The following is a 17,121-nucleotide window of genomic DNA, read 5'->3' as shown; positions in this document are numbered from 1 at the left end:
GACATTACAGGTAGAATCTCTATTCATAATCTGGAAGTAGAATGAAGGGAACCTGTTAGTCTTTCACTAAATTGGGTAATCCATGCTAAATTCTCAAATACTGTTCAGATTTGTTTTATGTATGCCATGCTCAACTGTGAAACAACTCAGTAATTTGTGTCATTCAGGACAGAGCTGTAATCTTATAGCATTTTAGAAGTTCTATAAGCAAGAAAAAATGGACCTCAGTGTCATGAGTGATCACAGAACTTTTAATTGTATCTGGTATTCTAGGAATATCTAAACCTGATATTTTAGGAATGCATTGATTTGGGGCTCTTTCTGTTTCTTTTTTTTCAATCTTTTAGATAACGATAAGTATGTTAATGAACAAGGAATGCTTAATGCTAGTGCCATTAAAAAGGAGCAATATGATCTGGATTACCCTTTGAGTTCAGCAGTCAGATTGAAGGATAACATTGTCTATGGCTACTGTAACTGTGCACCTTTCATCTGTAAATACCATCTCCTTGAAGAGGTAATTCTCTGAAGCTGCTTTATTTTGGGTGGTGGTTAAGTACCAGTGAATAAAGGCTGTAGATAAAGTGCATATAGCAGGATATCATCTTAAAGAAATCTTCTCTGCACTTCTCTGCTCAGAAACCTGGCAAAAGCCATCTCCTTGTTCTGTTACAAAGCCAAATATTGGTTCTTAAAATTCATACAACTTGCAGGCATTTTACATGTAGCTTCTGTAGGGGAGCTTTGCTTTTGTGCAGTTTGCTGAGTAACCTGAATATCCAGCTATTGAAGGAACTGAGCCAATGTGAGCCCACGATTCTAAGAGGCAACTGCAAACCCAGCCCAGCCCTGCCTTGCAGTGAAACCTTGTGGGCTTCAGGAAGCCACTGTCATTGCCTGCTGCTCAACTGGAGCTCTCTGCAGCTCATAGGCCTCGCTCAGTTTAAGAGTCAGGTCAAGTAAGAAGGTGAACTCCAAAGGTGAGCATTCCTCTTTGACAAACCCTATACTTTCTGAGCCAAGAAACATACTGAATAGTCTATATATATAGGCTCAAACATACTGAATAAAGACCCCTTGGAAGAGATAAGAAGCAAATCAGCAGCGTAGCAGCAGTACTGCTTCCTGGGCTCAGTAATCCAACAACATTTTAAATTGCAGCACATGTGATAACCCAAAAAGCTCTCACTGATCTTCTCAAAATGGTAGAAATCTTTCCATCATCTAAACTACTGCTAACATTTTGTTTGTTTGGCAGAGTATGTTGGCAGGTCCATCGGTATTTCTGTCAGAAAAGAGGATTCCCAGCAATCAGTTTGGATCAGGTTTCTTCTGTTTATCACCCAACAGACGCTGGCTGGCATCAGCAGCCAAGGATGGGGTTTTGATCATCTATCATTCTCTTACTATGGTAGGTGGGCAGCCAGGCAAAGGCTTTGTTTGATTTACGTGAGAAAGAGGTGTGAAAACTACTGTCTTTCACTGTAAGCTTTTCTTTACTTGAATAGAACATGTTTCAGAAAAATTTATGTTGAGCATGAACTGACATAGCATTATACAGTAGAATTGTTTTTATAATGAATGTATAAACTGCTTACTTTCTTCTCCAGTAAATCTTAGTGTAGATAATTTTACTACTCTTCTTTATCTCCTGCAAAATCAATATGCTACAAACTTCCCCCATCTGTAGTCAAGAATTTTAGACTCATATATCCTAGTCTTTTATGTACTTTGATATTTTTTTAATTTACTTTTATCTAAAAATAAAGAAGCATAATTTACAGGCGTATTTCATTAGGAAAACATATTTGCTGATACTGCTTCTATAACTTTTCTAGGATATACTTGCTCAAAAGCATTGTCATTCGTATCAAGGAGGAGGAATCAGATCCGTGGTGTTTTCGCTGGATGGCAAATTCATCCTTGTTACTGGTGAAAATGATGGTGCCCTGGTGTGTCTGAAATGGAAGTATGTATAAAGTGGCAGACCAATATTGATGGTGCAAAATCCTGTATCCTGACAGACTAATTTTGATCTACTTGCAATTCAAGACTTCCTTTTTATTAGTCTCAAAGTAAGGAGAAGAATTGGATAGTAATAAAATCATTCCTCTTGTCTTTAGAGGCAGTTTCCCTAGCTCATGAAAATTTTTATACTCCAGGTACGGTTGCAATGTAAGATATTGGAGTATCTTCTGATAACTATACCCAGAGTGGCCTTCTTGTCACTCTCAAACCATCTGGAAGGGGCTCTCTGGGGGTGTAAAGGATGTAATCTCGTGAGATACTATTTTAACTCAGTGATTAGGAGACATCACAGCTTTAATGGGAGTTCAACTGTGGCTCTAGAGAGCTCTTAGAACATTAGGAGTAAGAGACACTTGAAACTACAGCTTTTCTGTCGTGGTTTAGGTATAACAAAGGTGCAGGTAGATGGAGAGATTAAAGATGACTCCACAAGAGCAATATTTCTTCTCTGGGTAATCCATCTTTCAGAATTTCTAAGTCTGTGGAAACTTCACTTAATTATGCAATTCTAGAACACAAACAATATTGAATCGTATGTAAAAACATTGAATAAGCATTTTTAAACAACTTGATTGTGTTATAAAGATTATTTAATACTTCATCCTTTTCCATAATACACAAAAAAAATGCATCCGTTCCCTTTCTCTTTGCTAGGAAGATAACGAAAACTGAAGCTAAGGAAGCTGCTTTTCACTGGCAATCTCTTCTTGCTGTACTGAACGAGTCTGCTTTGAATGAAAATGTTGTTTTAAAATCTATGGCAGAATGGCAGTTTGACCCAGAATCTACATCAGAATCAATTCCAGAAGAGAAATTTAAGGTGTTTTCTTAATTCTTATTGGGGAAAAAAGTTTGATCATTATCCTAATATTTACAGATGATAAAAACTGTCCTCAAAATGAACTCTGATACTTTTGCAAATGTAGAAGAATACATCTGAGGATGGGCTGAATATGCTTAATTATTAATTTGTGGAATAGTTATGGGAAGATGACATTCGTGTCTTCACTTTCACTTGGTTTCTTCAGCCAGAGGAAACTGTGAAAGTCCATTTCTCCTCATGTGAAGTTACGTTGTCATTCCCAGTGTGCTGTTACTGCTATACATAGTGTACAACCAGTCCTGTTTTTTGGTTGAAATCAAGCAAAGCAATGATTACAGAGATTAGTACCGTCAGCCCCTCTGAGTCAAAAGGCTTGGCATAATAGCAAGGGTTTGCAGGATCAAATCTGGGGACTGTTTAGGGAACAAAAATGTTATAACACTCTGGAATTTGGTGGTGGTGCTTCTAATGCAAGTCCATTTTTACTTTCTTTTCTGTCTCTTTCATTCTCTCTGAGTACCTGACATAGATGTTTATATCCTTAATTTCAGGAGGCACCACTTAAATCTTCCACTGTAGAGGTGTCAGAAGAAGGTGGAAACATCACCAGTTTGTATTCAGCCAGTACAGATGACGTGACGTGGATGGGTCAGAAGATACAGAAGGTACTTTCATAGAAGAAGTATTAATCAAAGCCAGAGTTTTCAAGAGTCAGTAGTGATTTGTGGTGCCAAGTTTTATGCTGTAAAGGAATCTAGTTTCTAAAGCTTTTCTGACATTTGGACCTCTCTCGAAGGCACTGCAGTCTAGACTATTAGATATCCCAGGTCAAGGCTATAAAGACATGAGAGAAGGTACCTAGCCCAACAGGACCTCTGAATACCAAAAGACCATTTCCAGACAAGGCGTAAACTAAAACAGATTGCCAGAGAAATTGGCTTCCTTTAGAAACTTGTAAAGACTTTTCTTCTAAAAGTCGATAAGTTGCACAGAAGATTAGTGCCAGAAACCAAGCAGATGCTTGCTCTCTTCTTCCCAAGGGCCAGAATAACAAATTCTACAGCACTGAGAGTGCCATATTGTTGAGTATTGATTTAATTACAAACCCCCTGAGGTTTATTTCAGGTTAAGCTTGAGGTGAGTATGTTATGTAACCAAAGTTTTTTATAAGTTAAAGTATATCAAAGATCTAACTGTCTACAGAAGGGAGATTTAGCACTTTGTGAGCCTGGAAACTGCTATGTCAATGTTAGTATAGATTAGTATTTTTTTCCCCAGAAATATGAATTTATAGATGGTAGAAGGTTCTTTCTGATATAAGCCAGAGCTGTACATTTTGCTCAGCTTTTGAGGTTTGATGATAGGACAAAGCAAAATATCATTGCCTTCTGGGTGATCTCAGGAGTGACTTTCCAAATCATGATGCAGTTTCACAAGTGGCTGAAGTCAATCTAAGACATATCGCCGCTGAAAGTGACACCTTCTCCATCTCTCTCCCAGACATATATTCCTGTTTCTACTTTGGTGCTGCCACTCATGCTTTGATGTCTCTACTGGCATTTTTTGGTAAATCCATGTGACTGTGCATACACACGAGTATCACATGACCATTGGGATCAGCTAGGGACAGGTGATGAGAAGCAAAGGTTGAAGGGCAGCAGTGTGGTCCTAGGTTGCTTTAAGCTGCTTGTTAATGTCCTAAGAGACACACGTCTGACTTTTAGAGGATGGAGGCCATCCAATGTCAGAATGACACACCCCTTCCTTTCAATCAGTAGCCATCAGCTTGCTTAAAGCTACAAACTTATTTTAGAAAGCAAATTCCAGAGGTGTGGATTAATCACAGAATTTTCCCTAAAAGATGAATTGGCAAGGTTGTAAGGGCAAAGAAAATCTTACAGCTTCCAGAATGAGTAACAGATGTTAGTTTACTTGTGTCTTTAAATATCCCACTAGAAGCACTTAGTGACAATGAAAAATCTAAGGAATATATAACACTTGACAAATTCTGGCAGGAGGCTTTACACAGTTAAATGTGTCTGTAATTCTTGCACTTGTAATTACCTTTTTCTCTAATATTTTCTTTCTTTTAAGCTCTATTGCTGTATAATCAGTTTATAATGTGACCTGGTTGTACAGTCTTTTTTCTCTTGAGCGATTCTAAGAACTATCTTATTGAATTTGGAATATGTCTGTTTCAGTTATTAATCCCTTTTGAGTTTTGTTTTCTGTACAAGTAATGTTCCTTTAGATTATTTCAATCTTTTTTTCTCTTCTTGTCTGTTTTTATCTTTCAACAACATATCTCTTCTATGCCAGGTCATTAGAGAAGAGACTCAGAGGTTTGCTAACCAGAAGAAAGAGCTGCAAATGGGAATTAAAAAGCTGCGTAAAACTGTGAGTTGCTTACAAGGGTAATGGCTCAGCTTAGCAGTGTTGTTTACAAGAGCACTTCCTTTATGGCCTTCAGCTCTAGCACTCAGTTACATTATTGTCATAAACTCTGAGTGGACAGGTAATAAAGAGATGTGCTTCTTCAGGGACTATATGCTGAACCTGCCAGGAACTACTGTCTGGCTCTGTTTCCTTTGCCCTTATACCTTGAGCAATCTCTCCCCTCAGCAGGCTGGTTTCTGCGTGTCTAACAGCCTTTCATTATAGAAACTACTATCATCTCCTCTTCCTTCTGTTTCCTTCCATAAAACCTGCTATCAGCAAGAGGATAAAACAGAGGGTCATCTACAGTAGTCTACCCAGCACCGTGTCCAGACAGATTTTTATTATCTCCAAGGATGGGGACTCCCTGACCTCTCTGGGCAACCTGTTCCAGTCCTCAGTCAGCCTCACAGGAAAAAAGTGTTTCCTGATGTTTGAGTGGCACCTCTTGTGTTTCAGTTTGTGCCCATTGCCTCTGGTCCTGTCACTGGGCACCACTGAAAAGAACCTGACTCTGCCCTCTCAGCACCCTCCCCTCAGGTATTTATAGACATTGGTGAGATTTCCCCTCCCAGGCCATTTCTTTTTTAGGCTGAAGAGCTCCAGTTCTCTAAGCCTTTCCTCATTTGAGAGATGCTTCATTGCCATAATCACCTTCACTGGACTCTCTCCAGTACATCCATGTCTCTTGCCTCCCTCAACCTATTAGCACAACTCTCAATGTGGCCCAGGATACTGTTAGCCTTTTTTTGTGACAAGGGCCCGTTGCTAGCTCAGGTTCAACTTGGTGTCCACCAGGACCTCCAGCTACTTTCCTGCAAAGTCATTTTCCAGTTGCTTAGCACTGACCATGTCCTGGTGCTTGGGCTGTTCCTACTCAGGTACAGGGATTTGCTCTTCCCTTTGTTGAACTGTGTGAGGTAGATAACAACTTAATAGAGTTCTCGCAACCAGAGAATAAAGAATTGTGTACTACAGGTTCTTAGAAAGTATACAGAACTTCACATATAACATCCAAATCAACTGTAAGTGAAAGATGAAACATATTCACATAGCACTCTCTGTCACTAGCTACAGGCAGCATATTCTACCAATTACCATGAAGTGGTTTAAAGCGGAGGCAATTAAAATAATTTTCGCTGGTATCAAGTTCTATAGTGTTAAAAATAGCATTTCCTCTATTCACATTCAAATTACTTTTTATTCCTTATACTTATTTTTAAACAAACAGATTCAGAAAATGGTGCATGAAAATGAGCAGGTGCCAGACATTGAGAAACTGGAGCAGCAGGAGTTCAACCTGGACATGGAAGAACAGGAAAGAGCACAAGCAGAGGCTGAAGAAGAAGTGGCCAGGGTATGACAGAATGAGGGGAGAACATTTGAAATCTAGCAGTGAAAAGGAGAAAGAATGACCGAAGAACAGAGGATGATCTCAAAGTTGCTGGGAAGCAGGAAAACTTAAAAGTATTTTAAGTCACTTTTTGAAGCAGGTGAAGCTGCTGATGCAGACGTTGCCAACTGGAATATGATCTATGCCAGAAACTATGAATTTGACACTGTGGCCTTGGGCACGTTGCTGAAGTTCTAGAATGATTTTCTTCACGTGTAAAATGGTGCCTTTCAGTAGTATTCAATATAGTTTTTGGAGACGATAGCTCCGGTAGTCTAGGATGATGAAATATCAGCTATTTGTTTCATCTGTTAGGTTTCTTTCAATAACTCAATACAAGTTGCCTAGGTTATTTTTCTGTATCTTGAAAGGTGAGGAAGGAGATTGAGATGGAGAATTTGGCCAACCTTTATTTTCAGGATGTCATCAAACGTGAATGCTGGGATGCTATGTGTGTAAAAGGGCGTGCAATTAAGGTAACCTCTGCTTTCTAACTCATTTTCTGCAGTAGTTTATTGATTCCTTAAAGTACAGAGACAAAATAAATATCCCAGGGCTCTGAAAATCTTTCATTCTGATTATTTTGTGTGAGCCTGGCTGATTTTACCTTCTAAGGTGGGTAAAAGTGCTGATAAGCAAATTAGCAGTTCTATGATTCCTTGATTTCAGAGAATATATGTATGCAGTGTTACTAAAAGGAGAGATAAATACTATTTTTCTGTTTGCAGTCAGTATGACTTCTGCTACACAAACCATAAAGGCAAAATTTAACCCTGATTTTGCCTATTTTAAACAGATGGAGAGCAGTCAAACTGGTGAACTGGTGATACTGGATTATCTCAAGGATGGTGAAAGACCAAGTCATTTTACAAAAAAATCTAGTTCTGATTGAATTCCATGGATAAAGAGGCCACATCGCAGATTATTTAAAAAAAAAAAAAGGCAAATTTTAAACGAACCATTTTCAGTACCAAAAAGGCCACTGGTTTTTGTCTTACTCCTGCATTTTATTATATTGTCCATATTAATTGATCCTCTATTTTATTCCTGATTTTTAAGAAGTCTTCATAACTCTTTAGTATTCGTGTGTTGAACAAATGAATTGATAGATACATTCTGAAGAAGTTTTCACTTTGGGGTTTTGGTGGGTTTTTTTTAAATTTGAACAGTGCTTCCATACGGCTTGTGAAGTGAAGAATTATCCACTGAAGAAATATGGTAAAGAAGAGCTGGAAAATTTGGAGAAAGTTCTCCGGTTAAAGAAGATTGAGACAGCTGACCTTAAGGTACAGTCTCTTTGAAGTACTACGTAAAGGCATTTCAGATCAGAATGTTCTGAGTTGGCATCTTAACACTTCTTTACATTTCTGAAGTCCATTTTCTTGCCATAGAAATTGTCCAAAACAAATTTAAAGAAAGAAATACTTGGTCTAGTGGGTGGTGCCCCTTCCCATGGCAGGGGGGTTGGAACAAGATGGTATTTAAGGTCCCTTCCAACCCAAACTATTCTATGATTCTATGAAATAAAGATGAAATGTGGTTTTACTCAGAACAAATGTGTAAGTATTAAAGAATCACAGAACAGCTGAGAAAAGTCCTTTGAAAGTCATCTAGTCCAGTCCTCCTAGAGCAATTTACTCAGGGTTGTGTTCAGTCAGATTTGGAATATCTCTTAACCCTCACAGGAAAAGTGTTTTATTATGTTAAAGCTGGATGTCTTGTATTTTGATGTATACTCATTTCCTCTCAATCTGTCACTGAGCACCACTGAGAAGAGTCCAGCTCTGTTGTTCCTACTCCCCACAATCAGGTTTTGTGTGCGTTACTGAGATCCCCCCAGGCCTCCTCCTCCTCCAGGCTAAACAAATCCATCTCTCTCGGCTTGTCCTGGCATGTTAGATGCTTCAGACTCTTAATTGCATTAGTGACCAGTCGCTGGACTTGCCTCCAGTATGTCCATGTCTGCCTTATACTGGAGAACCTGCAAATGGATCCAACATTCCAGATACGATCATTTCAACTTGTATTATTTTGATTGCTGAGCTAAACTGCAGAATATAACCTCTAGAATTTTTTTTCATGCATGTGCCACTGGATCATCTGCAAAATTAACGGTTATCGTGTTTGTGATATTCAGGTTCAGAAGAATAATCTTGAGATTGAGTCTGAGACTGTGTCATCCAAGGAAGAATCACAGAAGGCAGAGGAAGTAGCAGCTGATGGTAGTGCATCTTCTTACTGCCTGGTTGGAAGCCTGAGCTCTCAGTATGGGGGAGACACATCTACCCTGTACCGCCAGTGGGACCTGCACACCAGGGAGCAGAAAGTCAATCAAATAGTATTATTGAAGGTGATGGCTTCTTAAATTCATATTACTGCAGTGATGCCGTCATATCTGTTGGTTCTCCCCACAGCCACTGTCAGGTTTTGGGCATCCTGACACTATACAATGGAGAGTTGCACAGGTCTCTGAGTTTCTGAGATGAGAGCTGATAAATGCACGTGGTGCAACAGAGCACCGTGTGGATTTGCCAGCTCAGGTCTGGAAGAAAAACATTTTTATGAAATTGGTTACCCAATTTAAGGGTATCTGTATTTTTCTACTGGTGATTCTGTTTAGGAGTTGGTATAGCCAAAGGTGGCTTGTGCGTCTCAGCGTGCCTGTGAAAACATGACCTCTTTCCATATTATTTTCTGCTGAATGCAAGATCAGCTGGTTCCTACCCCTGTTTCCTTTCTCCCCAGTCTCCCTTCATTTGGCATCTTCGCTGTTTCTGTTATTTATAATTCATTACTATCAGACTCTGACTTCTCTTACCCTGGCCAGTTTATTAAGTAGTAAACATGCTACAGAGTAGGCTTCTTATGGAGATGATCTACAAGGGTAGAAGTGGTTAAACTACTATAAGCATTGCCTCCACAGAGCTCTTTAAGGCTGGAAATGGTAGCAGAACTCAATGATTATGCATTGTAACACATAAAATCTAGTAGATAACACTAGTGTTTAAAGTAAATAAGGAAGAAACACAAGGAGCACTTTGAGGTGTAAGCTTGGATGTAATAAGATCTTTCTGTCTGGCTTTAAAGATGCATATTACATATCTAAGTGTAGATGTATCTTCAGTGTTCTTGGCCAAGCCTGCTGAGAGCAACTAGAGGCCAACTAGACACTGAGCACAGCCTTTTTTCTCCCAGCAGCATTGCACCTCATCTGCCATCCTGGCTTATTACGTCCTAAGCTATTATTGTAGTAGAAATCAGTAAAATAATCATGGACAGATATTGATTGTAATAAAAATTGCAAGCAGCTAAGCGTCTCAAAATGGGAAGTTTAATGACTGAACTGACATTCTTTGCATGTTTCGTTTTTGTAAATTGACACAGTAGGAGAGACGTGTGGTTTTCTTTCTTAATAGTCTCCTTTTCTTTGCTGAGATCGATTATTTAGGCTAAAGGAAGAATTAATCCACTAAGATACATGCTTTTAAAAATAATTTTAAAATCTTAGGTGTTTAAAAAAATTGGTTTCCAATGTTTGTTTATGTAATGGGCACATTTTACTTACATATGTCAGACAGAAAATCACATGAAAGCACATCAAAACTGCAGGTTGCATCACTTAAAAATCAGGAAAGTGTGTCCTTAACTCTGCCTCCATGAACCTGAGATTTACAATCTCTAGATTTACAAGTCACATGTTTTTTTTTTTCTTTGAAGACCCTTCTTTCAGCTAAAGAGTGAAAAAACAGCAAATAGAAGGCAGCCTAATTTTTCATCTGGTTTTGGCAGCAGTATCTTTCTTTCAGAGTCTTCTAACAACACTTGAACTCTGCCCTTATGATTTTCACAAAAGGACTTTACCGGTTTACCTCTGTCCCATACAAATACACCCATTTATGATTGTGATGGCTTAAGGAGTGGGATGTAATCATGGATGGATGTGATTTGTAAAGTATTGTTGTCTCCTATTTTGGTATTTCAGGACATTATTTACAAAGTGAAAACTGCTTTTAATAAGGAATTTGACATAGTTGCACACCAAAAGGAGCAGGAGATAGCAAGAGTGAAAGAAAGAAACCTGAGGGTCCGGGAAATCTTGGCACAGCTTGACCTCCAAGTGGAAGTGTGGGAGCCAGCTCTTACTGATGATGAGATACCGGAGCGAGCGCTCACTGTTCAGGATTCAGAGGTGTCTGAAAATAAACCTTTCTCTTTCACTCACTCAAATACAGTTCTCTAATTCTTCTTATATCCAGGCATTTGTCAGTACTGAACAGCTTTACACCAGATGCGTCTGTGTACTTGAAATAATCTTCTTTACTCTTTTGCTTCCCTTCCCTTTTCAGGGAGAAAACGTAAGTCAATGTGAAATGAATAAAATGTATACAATCTTAATTTATTGCTTTTATAAATTTTTAATTGCCCGTAAATTAGATAGACATTCCCCATTTCTGACTATAAGATCCAAACCAGGCTTGCAGGATTTACTTCCATAGATTAAGGTTTCTCTGTTTTCTCTGAGCACCATTTTGAAACAAGCTAGTTTCACACTAAATATCTAAGTATTAAAACATACCCAGCACTGTACTTATAAATTCAGTTCATAATTTATAAAGAAACACCATTTTTCTTTTACAATATATTCCACTGATTTAATCTGGGTTTTTTTGGTCAGTCTTTCCTCACTTCCCTCTTCTCTCCCAGCAGTCCTTTTTATTCCACTGTCAGAAAAGTATGCACAAAACACAACTAACATCAAAAAAATTCTGGTAGTTGGCATTTTGACTTTTTCAAAAAAGCTTTTGGAGCTGTTCAAAAGAACAATTTGAGGAATAGTATCATAGAGCAGAGATACAAAAAGCAGTAAGGATTAGTATTGCACCATCTTTCCAAATAGTCCATGTGTGATAATGTTTGGAGAAAAGAACCCTGATATGAACCTCATTTTCTTCCTACAGATTAAAGTTGAAAAATACTTGACTCAACAAGAGAGAGAGAAGGCAGAAATGCTGGCTAAGCTTGAAATGGAAAGACGCCTTTCTGCTATGGTACTTAAAGTAGTATCCTTTTTACTGAATAGGCCTTTGCCTCTGGTTAGGCTTATTTCTTTAATGCTGCACTAGAATAATCCAGTAATGTAGTATGGAAGAATACATTTAAAATGGTAGTTAATGATGATGTGTGCCTTTTCCCTCTTATGATTGTTTATAATCAGATCTACATAGACCAGCTGGGGGAAAAAAAGATCTAATGTTAGGCTTACATTTTTTAAAAACGTGCTTAGTGGCAATTAAAGATATCATATCAGGTGACTAGATATATTTCTAAGCACGTGCTACTGCTCAATCAAGAGCTTTGTGCTTGATATGTGTTTGTTAACTAAGAGGCCCCTTTTCTTCAAGGATCAGACTAGAAGATCCTAATTCTTTCCTCTGGCTTTAAAATGCATCTGTGAAAAGCCTAAGATGGTTCTGGCCCCAAGAGAGATGCACAATAAGACAGTGTCATTATGAATTCCTTCATTCTAGCCTGCCAACTGGCCAGGAGTAGCTTATGCCTCTGTATGGCAGTTTTAGTACATTATTTGGTATATGAACATCTGTCACCAGAAAAAACACTTGAGACTTTTAGCATATTTCACGCACATCATCAAAGAGCATAGATCTACTAGTGACACACAGTATGATCGTGTGAGTGACCTAGAGACGAGCTACCCTATTATCACTCCCAAAACTTCCAGTTTCCACACTTACTTTGTACCCTAAAGTATTTTTTGTGGTTGTTCCCAGGACAATGAAAGACTGCGTGCTCTTGATGACATGATGGGTGGAGTGCTAGAAGTCAAAAAGGAAGACATCTTGAAAGTGGTGAGCCGTCTCTCTTCCAAATCATTTAGGTATCTTGTGGGCTTTTAAGCAAATGTGAAAATGAACTAGCAAATATTTCCAACCTGAGTGATAGAAGAATATTGGAGAATTATAGCATTGCGTTATGGCTAGATAGATTCTGTAAGAGACTCTACACTGGACTTAAAAGAGACCACAAGACTCTAGTGCCTGCATATGGTTTGCCCAATCAACATCTATCAGAGTGGAATACTGTAGGAAAATAAGCTAGTATTACCATTATAAGGGTACCCTTATTGCTGGGGTAAGGGTCTATTATCCATGACTGTGATCTTACAGAAACTTATTGTGTTCCATTTAACTCAGCAACGATAAATAGTACAGGAATAGAGGAAGGAAGGATGTGAAGAAGTGTCACAGAAGAAGGATAGGGAAGACCCAAACATTCTCCCTGGAACTGCTCTGTTTTGGAAAATTAGGACTCCACTTAGAATTATACATTAGCATGGAGTTAGACTTGGGTCTCTGAAACAAAAAATGTTACATGTCTTATACTGACAGTAGTATGTTTGAGTTGAAAATACTTGTGTTTCACAAGCTCCCATAGTGAATTCCTGTAAGCAAGTGAGAGAGAATAGCACAATATATATACATCACAAATGGTGGTGCAGGCAACAAACCAAGGAAACAGAATATATATGTGTTACTTACACTCAAGGGTTGTCCCTTACTGACCACGCATAAATACCTTTCATTAAATTTGATGCCAGCTATAGTTAGTTTGTGTGCTGATGGAGAATTAATATTGCTTTTGATGCATATATGTCTTTAATATTTCCAGGAAATTCCTCCACCTTCATTTATATCCAAGCCGGAGCATGTTTGGAATGATGAAGAGAAGAAAATATTTAGAGAATATGAGAAAAAAGTCGAGGAGCTGAATGAAGAAAAAGAAAATTATAGAAGGGTAAATTAAAATGAGAAAAGGAGTGGTTTTGTTCACAGTGCTCATGACCAAAGCTTCTGATCTTTCTCAGGAGCTACTTCTAAAACTGAATACTAGTAAATAGAATAAATGAAGAACAAATGAAGAACAAAGATCCTGGGGCATATTAAATAAATCCTAGCTTAGACAATAAAGTAAGGCAATCTCTACTTATACCAATTAATACGTGCCAAAACTTGCAATATCTGGCAAAAAGCTGGCTTTTCTTCCCAAACATACTCCTAAAATGTTTTGTTCAGGTTCCATTCCCAGAGTTGCTGATGCCATACACAATAATACCATGATTTTTATCCTTCAAAGTGGTATTTGGACCATGTAACTTGGTAACCTGGCAGCACTTTCCTTCCAAACAAGTAATTTTTGGGACCTTTTGGCTGAAGGATACATTTCCATATTGTGCATTCTCCAGCATCTGATATACTGTATCAGAGCTTCTTTGTTCCTCCAGTTATAATATTGCTGCTGCTGACCTTCCTTTCCCTAGGCACTAGAAAATGAATTGGAGAAACTTGAAGCTTCTATCCAGGAAACAACAAAAAATTTTGATGACACTGTGTGCAAACTCTCTGAAAGGAAAGTGAAATCGGAGATGGTCATCTATCAGGTATCACAGAGAACATTAATTTTTCATCTCTGCCTCTGTGCAAGAGGAATGGTAACATTTTTATTACAATCTTTTCACAGGAAGAACTTAAAATACTCAATCTCGTTTATGCCTTACTGTTGGATGAAGAGTTGGATGCTAGAGAAGCTGGACTTCATAATTTCCTTGTGAAAAAGGAGAAAGAAAAAGTAAGTTATCATTTGGAATGCTGTTCTTGGAAAATGTGTAATATTTACAATATAGTTTTTTGTGAAAACTCTCTTTCCAAATCAAAATTTTGACATAAATGATTTTCTGACAATTTACAAGGCCACTGATTTTTTTTTTCTTCAAGTTGCACAGGTGACATGCGTTATAAATACATTTGGGTTTTAATAGATTTGATTCAGCTGGAGTTCTTTGGTAAAACTCCATACATTCAGAAGAGCTTCCTGCTATTTGTTTGCTATATATAATATTTTTTATATCCAGTATCAAGCTGGAAGCACCAATTATGATGCTTTTATGACACAAAAATGCACAAAAGCATGTGTAATGCCGTCACATTTTTCACGGAGGTGTATCATGGAGGCCTGGGCCACACCGACTTGTGTTTGCCAGTTCAAAGCATAGACAAAAAAACTGGAGAGCCCAAGTAGTAGATCTGGGTTTCAATACAAGTGCTTGCTGCTCACAGTAATGATTTGGAGTGACAGTTCTGATTCCTGTGTCCTGCCAATACCTGTGTGACTCAGGTGACCTAAGTGGTGGTAGCCTGCAGGTTGGTTCTGGCTCCTGGGACAATATTATCCCACTTTGTCTTTGTGGAGCTATTCCCAAGTCCACAGAGAATGTATTAATGGCTCCCCATGTCAGATCTTCTACCCAACGTGTAGGGTTGTATGTGAGCTACAGAGAGAGGTTCCAAAGTAGGCATCTAGCCCCTACCACTGAATAGGCTGAACTAGTTCTGAAATTATCTGAGGCCAAGTGTATACCGGCTTGTATTTTTCAAAATACATCTTCTCTTTTTCTTTTTTTTTAATTTTCTAACCGTTTCCATTGGTATATCTGTTGATCCATGCGAACTGCCAAATACAACAAAACGGTCTCACCAGCAGAGTATAAACATTTAACAGCCTCCATAAAACAGATGAGATTAGTGTCCTGACATGTAGCAGAACTGTGTTGTGACAACAGGGAAGTTCCATTCTAAAATCAAGATCCCTCCACTGAGCAGCATTTGAGAATTTTTTTACTGGTCTCACCTATGATGACATCAAAGGAAAAAGAGATCTCTATGCAAGTGAAAACAAGTATCAACATAGGTCTTGACATTCAAAGTTTAAACAGAAGACTTGTAAGCAGCTGTATAAGATATTTCTTACACAGATTTCTTAATTTCTTTAGCACTGGAGTTTAATTTTGCGCCTTCTCACCTTTTAGCAGTGTCTACAAGTAACTCCCTGAAGAAGGCGTTATATTATTAGTAAAAATAGCTCACAGGGTTTTCTCTAGAAATAAGAAAGAGTCAGCTTCATCGGTGTATGTGAATGTGCTTCTGTTGGCTGAGTTTCATTCCTGAAATCTTTTGGTTTTGCTGTAGGTCAAGATTGCAAGAACAATCCTGAGTACAAAAAATAAAATTGAAGCTTACACAGACATCTATGAAAATGTGGTAGCTGAAGGGAAGGTGAGATTCTCGACAAACACGAGGAGATCCAGAAATTAAAAGATCAATACTGTGTCTTGTTAATGAGAAGAACATACTTCATTGTAAGCATGGGATGAGTTCTGGTCAGCTCGGGGGCACTTGGAAGAGCACCATTTTCTGTATTTCTAAGCTATGGGCAGGTTGATGCTTTTTTAAAATTAGTGTTATGGTAACATGAAAGCTTTCTGTACTTCTCCTAGAATCTGGAACATAGTTTTACAAAGGAGTTTGCTGATGTACCTGCCAATCTCCTTGATGAACTTCTCCAACTTTACAAACATCGACCAAAGTAAGATCCCCCGATTCCATCTGTTTAAATGCTGGTATTCCTTTTGTGTAAAGAACGACAATGCTATTTATTCTAGTAGCCTAAATTATTGTGATAATCAGTAGACGGCCTGCTTTTTATTGGATAGTTAACAACGGTTGATTTCCTATCATACTAAGTTCACTATTTTGCATACTTGTACTTCCTTATTCACCCCACACAATCTGTTTTAAATTCAATCTAAATAATCATCAGTTCTCAAAACCATGTATTCTTATGTTTTGTAAGACGCGGTCTTAGCTATTTTCTCTTTGCAAGAGATTAGGGGTCTGAAATATTCATAGTTGTTTGTGAGTGTCTTTTATGCAAGAGAAAAACCCAAGTAAATACTGTATGTACTGTGTATGTGCACTAGGACCCAGGTGACAGAAACAGACAACAGATATCTTGACACAGATAACCCCTACTGCAGGGGTTGTTCTGGCTCAGCTGAAGATTACAGAGGTGCACTTACCCTTTTAATGAAAGCCATGGATGAACTGGATAGTCCTGAGCACATGCCCCATGGCTTAGACCCATCTGTATGGGAACATTTTTGTCGAGCCAGACGAAAAAAAATTGAGAGTGAGGAGCTGGTACGTAAAATTCTTTGTTTTGCCACTATACGTCTTGATATTTTCAGGTCTTACACTTCTGAGGAGTTTAAGTGTAGGGTCCAAGCTAGTGGTGAAATGACAATGCAGAATACATAAGCCACGTTTCAGTTTGAAAGTTGCTTCTGGCCACATTAAATTCAGAATAATAGGAATGTCACCAAGGCAAAGCAGCTCTAGTTCTTCTTCAGAGGAAATACTAGCATATTAATGTGGACAGACTTGATTAGAATGATAGTGACCTCGATACAGTTTTATTTAAAAAAAAAAAAAAAAAGAAAGATAATTTTCCTTTTCTCTATCCATACCAAAACACTGTTAAGGTATTTGATTTCCATTCTCCATTGGAGTTGTTCTCTCCCATTAGCACT

The 17,121-nt window shown here is 38.2% G+C and overlaps 1 protein-coding gene across 1 annotated transcript in view; it reads left to right on the top strand.

Moving 5' to 3' along the window:
* Positions 1-17,121, top strand: part of CFAP43 (cilia and flagella associated protein 43) — a 46,762-nt gene that overhangs the window by 22,891 nt on the left and 6,750 nt on the right. Inside the window, exons 15-33 of the mRNA XM_014957599.1 lie at positions 348-517; positions 1,259-1,411; positions 1,839-1,969; positions 2,683-2,848; positions 3,403-3,516; positions 5,171-5,248; positions 6,519-6,644; positions 7,052-7,156; positions 7,850-7,966; positions 8,818-9,030; positions 10,663-10,869; positions 11,639-11,728; positions 12,470-12,547; positions 13,368-13,493; positions 14,017-14,136; positions 14,217-14,324; positions 15,722-15,808; positions 16,030-16,118; positions 16,513-16,732. Coding sequence (XP_014813085.1) covers positions 348-517; positions 1,259-1,411; positions 1,839-1,969; positions 2,683-2,848; positions 3,403-3,516; positions 5,171-5,248; positions 6,519-6,644; positions 7,052-7,156; positions 7,850-7,966; positions 8,818-9,030; positions 10,663-10,869; positions 11,639-11,728; positions 12,470-12,547; positions 13,368-13,493; positions 14,017-14,136; positions 14,217-14,324; positions 15,722-15,808; positions 16,030-16,118; positions 16,513-16,732 — 2,498 coding nt within the window. The remainder of the gene's footprint in view (positions 1-347; positions 518-1,258; positions 1,412-1,838; positions 1,970-2,682; positions 2,849-3,402; positions 3,517-5,170; positions 5,249-6,518; positions 6,645-7,051; positions 7,157-7,849; positions 7,967-8,817; positions 9,031-10,662; positions 10,870-11,638; positions 11,729-12,469; positions 12,548-13,367; positions 13,494-14,016; positions 14,137-14,216; positions 14,325-15,721; positions 15,809-16,029; positions 16,119-16,512; positions 16,733-17,121) is intronic.

Source organism: Calidris pugnax, unplaced genomic scaffold (genome assembly GCF_001431845.1).
Source record: "Calidris pugnax isolate Ruff unplaced genomic scaffold, ASM143184v1 scaffold4, whole genome shotgun sequence".
In the NCBI taxonomy this organism is placed as follows: Eukaryota; Metazoa; Chordata; class Aves; order Charadriiformes; family Scolopacidae; genus Calidris; species Calidris pugnax.
This window is presented reverse-complemented; position numbering and strand designations above follow the sequence as displayed.